General features: G+C 40.5%; 1 protein-coding gene across 1 annotated transcript; it reads left to right on the forward strand.

Moving 5' to 3' along the window:
- Positions 1–914: 914 nt before the first annotated feature.
- LOC104079555 (PI-PLC X domain-containing protein 2-like) lies at positions 915–5,820 on the forward strand (the record flags this gene model as incomplete). Its single annotated transcript, XM_009581630.1, has 4 exons — positions 915–1,032; positions 1,288–1,375; positions 2,570–2,811; positions 5,534–5,820. Coding segments are annotated over 4 exons (611 nt in total), but the record flags the coding sequence as incomplete, so codon positions are not given.
- Between the last annotated feature and the right edge of the window lie 1,176 nt (positions 5,821–6,996).

Raw genomic sequence — 6,996 nt, forward strand, 5'->3', positions numbered from 1 at the left:
TACACTGCCCTATTACTCTTTCTTCTGTTACTGACTTGGCTAAGCTAGGGATACTTCATTGACTCTGAAGCTGTTATTTTGAAGGGGTTTTGTTGTTTCTCAGTTTTGTTTCCATTTACTGCTGAATTTTCAGTTGGAGGGTTTTTTCTAGTAAGCACAAATTTTATACAGGAGATGCAGTTTCTCTGCCAAGGTACAGGTTGTGTTACAGGAGCTTTGTCAGACATGCATTATTTTGTCAGGGATTTTGATTGTTGGTTGTCTTTTTTGGTGAATTTTTTATTCACCGTACCTGTGGTCACTCAAAGGCACTGCCAGGTAAAAGACACGTTCATGAACTTGTTTAACGTGAGCTTGGTATCTAACCACACAGTAACTGGTGGTGTACTCAGTTGTTCCACCTCTAAGTTGTTGCCCACTCTTCAAACTACTAATAATTTATTTACCATCTTGGGGCTAAAGTGAGATGTGCTGGTAAGGCATGTGCATGTACAGATCCCTCTGTCCATCAAATGAATAAAGGTATCTGTTCCAAGAACTTTGGTGTATTAGGTCACAATTGGATTTACCAGGTAGAATGAAAATAAAGCCTCAGGTTCTTTCAGTGAAGCTGGAGTCTCATCTCAAATCAGTGATGTATCAGCCTCTGGGAAAGCTTTGGACATAGATTGATAGTTTGTAAATGAAGGAAGGTTAGAAGGAAGTTTCCTGTTACCACTGATGTTTGTCTTATGTTCATCATTTTCAGAGTGCATTGAAATTAGGAGCTCACACAAGAGAACAGATCAAACCGAGAACCTTAAGCATAGCTGCCATACATGTAGGACTTTTTTCAGTTTACAGGGCACATAGGTAAATATGTTTTGGGGGGAATCAGTTTTCTAAAATTAAATATTCTTGGCTTTTGTTTCTAGGGTCACATGATTCTTTCAGCTATTGGGTTGATGAGAAATCTCCTGTGGGACCAGACCAAGCCACAGCCATCAAACGTTTGGCCAGAATTTCTTTGGTTAAAAAGATCATGAAGAAATGGTCAGTGACTCAAAATCTGACTTTCAAAGAGCAGTTGGAAGGTGGGATCCGCTACTTTGATCTTCGTGTATCTTCCAAACCTGGGGAAATAGGACAAGAGATTTACTTCATACACGGCTTGTTTGGCATCAAAGTATGGGATGGGCTGAAGGAGATTAACACCTTTCTTGAGCAGCACCCCAAGGAAGTAATCTTCTTGGATTTCAATCACTTCTATGCCATGGATGACAGCCATCACTACTTCTTGATCAACAGGATCCGCTCAGCATTTGGATCCAAACTGTGCTCCGTTGAATGTGTAGAATATGTGACATTACAGTACATGTGGGAGAAGAAACACCAGGTAGGGACAGAATGTGTAATGTTTTTCAAACCCAAAAGGTTAAGATGTAAATAGAGAAGCTGGGTGTGGTTCCCACTCAGAGGTATTGGACCAAGGATGCTGCTGACATCAATTTAAAGCCCTCTAGGGCCTCCTTTATGTAGTGTGCATGTTTCCCTCCATTTATGTGCAGCTGTGTAGCCCCTCCATCCATGGTGTGGCTAGACTGTGTCCTGCTCCCAAGCATGTTTGTTAAATAATTAAATGATAGTATCCTCGGGGCCTTCTGCTCCTTACAAATGGTTTTCTCTTCTGGAAGAAAAAAAATGCTGACTTGCGTTGGTGAGGATTTGATAAACTGTTGTCTTTTCGGCCAGTCTGAAGCATATAAGCTTTAACATGACTAAGGTATAGTACAGAATTTCTTAGCTCTTTTGTAGCCATCCAAATGTATAGTGGCAAGATTAAATTCTTCTCTAACTGCTCCCATGCATACACACAAACCGGGAACAGGGCTTCAGCAATGGCACGTAATTCTTAAACTGTAAAATACATGAGGCTTTGAGGAATTCCTCTGAACTGGTGCTGGCAGTGCTAGGGTACAAAATGCATCATTTGTAAAGTTTGGGTGTTAATAAAAAGTGTTGCATCTTTGTGCTATCCTCTTGTAGAGAACCACCTTACAAGGCATAAAATACTGACTTTTGATTTAGAGAAGATGTTGCTGACAGCAAGACTGACTTTGGCATCTCATGCAGTAAGTGTGAGTGGAATGCAGTTTTGCCAGTCAGCCCGGTACACTTTAGCCACTTAATAGGAGTTACGCAGAAGATGGCAAGACTGCTAAAATCCTTAACTTCAAGTACAGATGTAATATTCTCTGACAGTACTTTGAAATGCTTTTAAGCTGAATTCTTTGAATGACACTTCAGTATATTCCTGGCAACTTTTTCATTTTAAACTGATGACCCTTAAAGCCTGAAGCAATCCTGTCCTCATAGCTAACCAAAATGATCTCCATCTCCTTTGTTGGCAATAGTGCAACAAATTTACTGACACTCATGACTCAGGAGCAGCTTCTTTTTGCTTGGTCCTCTTTTCACTGCTATGCTAGCTGAGGCAGTACTGCATAAGCATAAACCGACGCAACAACCTGTTTAAAAATAAATAACATAGTTGTGAATTTTTTTTTCTCCTTTTTCTTTGTTCTGTTAGGTTCTCATATTCTACCACTATCCTTTGTATCAGGAATACCGCTTCCTGTGGCCAGGGAATAAAATGCCGGCACCATGGGCTAATACAACCAATGTGCACAAACTATTACAGTTCCTGGAGACCACTCTTGAGGAACGAAGTCGTTATGGGACTTTTCATGTTTCTCAAGCAATTCTCACGCCTCGCGTGAAAACTATTGCACGGCATCTAATTCGTGGTCTGAAGAACACACTTGTTCATAGGTAAGGACTTGCCTTGATTTCTCAGTTCTTTACTTACCATGTTTCATGTTGAAAGAGGCACTGAGTAGACAAGAAACTGAAATGTTTGCTTACAAGTAAGACTTGATGAAAGCATGCAGTTTTGCTTCATTACTATTGCTTGTGAGAGATATTTGCAGTCATTAAAAATAAAGAATTATTGAAAATAATAAAGTAACAGGGTATATATGTAACTATAAGTGTGTTTCCTGGTAATTGGAGCTGTTTCTGAATGTGATGTGATTTCATAAAACATGGGCTGGACCTGTTTTTTCAAACCAATAATTCATTCCAAATTGGCTGAACTTGAATTTAGGGGGGGAAAAAGCTTGTGCCACAGAGGAAAATTGCCTATTTGTGGGCTCAGTTTTGCATACAAATCTATCTCAGGAATTTCAGTAATGGCCAAAGATGTATGACCTGGGTCAGCATTTTATCTTGGGTTTTTTTACCAAAAATTAGATTAACAGTCTGACTTTTTCTATACCACTGACTGTTGTACAATGAATTTGCCCATGAGTAAGATCATTAGAAGAGGTTTTGCTTTGAGTAGCGCAGGGTGCCAGCGATTTTTAATAGTGTTAACAGCATGACCAGGATAGGCTCCATGTGACTTTATTTTATGGCATTATCACCTTGTAGCCTGTTTGCTAAAAATTGCTAGAACCGTAACAGTCCTGGTAGGATCTGGTCTCCTGGCTCACTGTTTAATATTGCCTGTTTTGATGTCACTAACAGTTTATCTTGCCATAATGATATTAAGCTCTAAATTACACTTGTATAGGTGGTCACAACTGGTCTAATTTGATCAGCAACTGAGCTTAATATTAAGCAGTGAGATAAACACACATCTTCAGCAGCCAGTTCACGTTCCCTTTGGGAGAATCATTGGTCACTTGAGAAATAATTACAGTATTATTATTTTGAAGCCAAAGTCAATATAACTTATTTTCTTAAACATCCTTTCTAAAAATAGCAAGTGTTGTGTTTTTGCAGTCACAAAAGCTGTTGATGGAAGTAAGGAAATTCTAGGTAAGTATAAATCATGGAGTTTTCAGTCTCCTTCCTGTTTACAGACATTAATCTAGCAAAAGATAATTAAATCCAAATGATGTTTGCCACAATATATTCAGGTCTCCACTCTGGCTTGTGCTTTGCCCACATCTGTGTGGTCAGCGTTAGACACTAGATGGTGCTCAGGTGCTTTAAGACTTTAAGGCATTTGCTGTCGCAAGTTGCACAAATGTAAATATGTATACTTAACAGAAAGCACAGATGTAACTTATGTCTGCATACTGTTTATTAAATGTACTGTTGTCTCGTGATTAAAGGAAAGATCGTACTGAATTTCTATTTTTAAACTAGTAAAGGATTATCTAATTTCATGGAATGGGCAAGCAGTTTTGTTTCAAGTGACTCCTGGTGCGGATCTGGGCTGTAAGCCACTGGTAGGCTGGAAGCCTGTCTTTGCTCCATCCCTTTCCCTCAGCCCCATTGTTACCACTTGTTTGAAAGTAAACTGTGAAAATTTAAAATAGGTGCCGCTGTTTGCTAAAGGATGATTGCTGGTATACATTTACACATGCTAGCTGATTTGTATGTGTAAATCTGTCTTTGCAGTTCTCTGTAGGTGTCTGCCTTTTCATGTGGTAATTTTCTCCTGAATATGAATATTTAAGTGTTCTTGAGCTCTTAGTAAAGGAGAAATGTGCAACATTTACACTTAGCTGGCTAAAGTCTGGTGTATCCCTTGAAGGGACAGTAATTGTGCCTTCACTCAAGTTCTTTCTTTTGGTTCTTGACAAGATTTTTTTTTTTTTCTGGAACAAGAGCTGTGGGGTGTTCTTAGGATTTTTTGTTTGTTTTTTCTTCCCCATCCTGTTAGCTTATTTGCTTGCCTACCATCTTCTCATATAATTTTGTATGCATATTATGGGACTAATTTAAATAATTCTAATATATTTAGTCATTTGTCTCTAACTGTGCTGAAAACCCTGGTGTTTGCATGTTAGAGTGCAAAAAAGCTTGTGCAGACTCCTGGCTTGCATTCTGTCCAAGAAATTACTTGAAATTTCTCCCCACGGTAGAATTTCTAACTCTATTACTCAATTCCTGACACACCTCACTTTTCTCTGGTTACAGTGCTGTATGGAGGGATGTTGAACCCCTAAAGAGCTGAGGGCTCGATTCTGGGTTTGGTTTCCCTGATCCTGTTGCTCTGGATGGGTCTGGATGCTGAGGGAAGTTCGGTAGAAATGCAGCGTGCTGCCCCCAAAAACGTCGTTCCTGCCTACCCTAAAGCAGGGGTGGGCAGGGGAACATCTTGGGCCAGATACAGCCTTGCTTTGTGCAAGGTAAAATGTACTTGGGTAAAAACAAACCAGGATGGAGGAAATTGTAGTGCAGCATTAAATCCTGAAGCACAGTCTGCTCAGTGACTATAGAGTTCCCAAATGTTGTTTTGTATGCATGGTAGTTTGGATTGATGACTGACCAATATTTCTATTTGATAGCTAATGACTGCATGCTACGTTAAGCGCTCTTCTCATCAGCTGGTTGCATTTCGGGTGGCAGTCAGGACCTGATCACAAATGTGAGATAATAACATAATTTGTAAACAGCACGTTGTATTTGAAATAAGTAGAGTATGTATAGAGAAAAGTCTCTTAAAAGGTTTAATTCTCTTTTATTTCAATTTCTTTAGGAACCTGCCCATGATTTTGAATTGGGTGAAAGCACAGAAGCCAGGTGTTATGGGTGTTAACATAATTACATCAGACTTTGTGGAGCTGGTTGACTTTGCTGCTACAGTTATTGCATTAAATGACCTCCTTCTAGAAGAGGATGAATCTGCAACTAAATCCTGATTGCTGTGTCCCACTTGTGCTCCTCCGTGGACATCTTCAAACTATGCTAAATGTTTTATTTATTAAGTGAAACCTATTGTAATCTCTCTTTATTTTAAAAAAAGTTTTCTAGAGGAAATGTGGTTAAACATCACATACAGGCGGGTTCCTTCTCCCTGTGATGTGTGGATCTGAGTGGAACAGAAGGTGCTGTCTGAGTGCTGTGGCGTGTCTGTGGCTACGTGTTTGACTAAGTTATGCACACATCTGCTGCAGTCCGGCGCGGTGTCTGCCTGCAAACAAGAGGCTGGCCTCCGGAGCAGATGTACCCGATGATGGTGCGCGTCTCCCTGGTGACTGGGCTCACTGTCCCCTCGTGTGCGCATCCGGCTTATTTCTCAACGCCAGGGCTCGAACCGAGGATCGCCGCCGATCCCTTAGCAGCAGTGTGATCAGGCCGGCCGAATCGGTATTGTTCTTGGGCCACCTCAGGCGTAGCTGGGCTCAGCTGGAGGCTGCTGCTGTATTCATTACGCTGTTTTAGACACTACCTCTGACTTACTTGAAGAAACAATATTGCCGTTGTTCAGGGGGAAGCTCTTACACTGTGTTGAATATCCGAACTGACCTTCGGGCCTGAGAGGCGAAGGCTTGGCACACTCTGCCTCTTTGGATTCCAAACTCTTCTTCTGGACCTCTTTATTTTACTTTAATACATTAATTGCAACCATGCTTAAGTGTGTTTCTTCTGGCATTAATTTGGAGAATATTTCAGTCTTCAGATTTGAGGATTATAACTCACAAGTCTGAATTCCTATTGAGACACTTGAGAAACCACAGTGCAACCTTTCTCTTTCACTTGCTGGTCACTTGTTTTTTCCATCCATCAAGTTTTCTTTGGGGAAAGTCTCTCACCCAGACAGCCTTTTCCTCTAAGGAGGTTGTGGGAGTTTGCTTGGTGTTCAAAGAACTGGAGCTGACAGGGACTGCTCAAAACCCAAATCTTGAATCTCTGACTTGCAGTGTGACAGTGAATTCTGGAATTGGACCCAAAAGTTGTGCTTGTTGTCAGAGCACCACAGCTATGGGGGAGAAATTTCCCCAGCCTGCACCTGGTTGTGACAAAGTAAGCAATAGTCGCACTAGCTGATAGCAGTCCTACAGTCTGATTTATCTTTGGGTTAAAAAAAAAAAAAAAAAAACAACAACAAAAAAAAACCCAAACAAAAAACACCAAAACCAAAAACCACGAAAGTGACTGATAAGCAGATATTTCTCTGCTCAATCATCTTCCTAAAGCAACTGTGCACTAATTATTCAG

This window comes from Fulmarus glacialis, unplaced genomic scaffold (assembly GCF_000690835.1).
Source record: "Fulmarus glacialis isolate BGI_N327 unplaced genomic scaffold, ASM69083v1 scaffold14637, whole genome shotgun sequence".
Lineage (NCBI taxonomy): Eukaryota > Metazoa > Chordata > Aves > Procellariiformes > Procellariidae > Fulmarus > Fulmarus glacialis.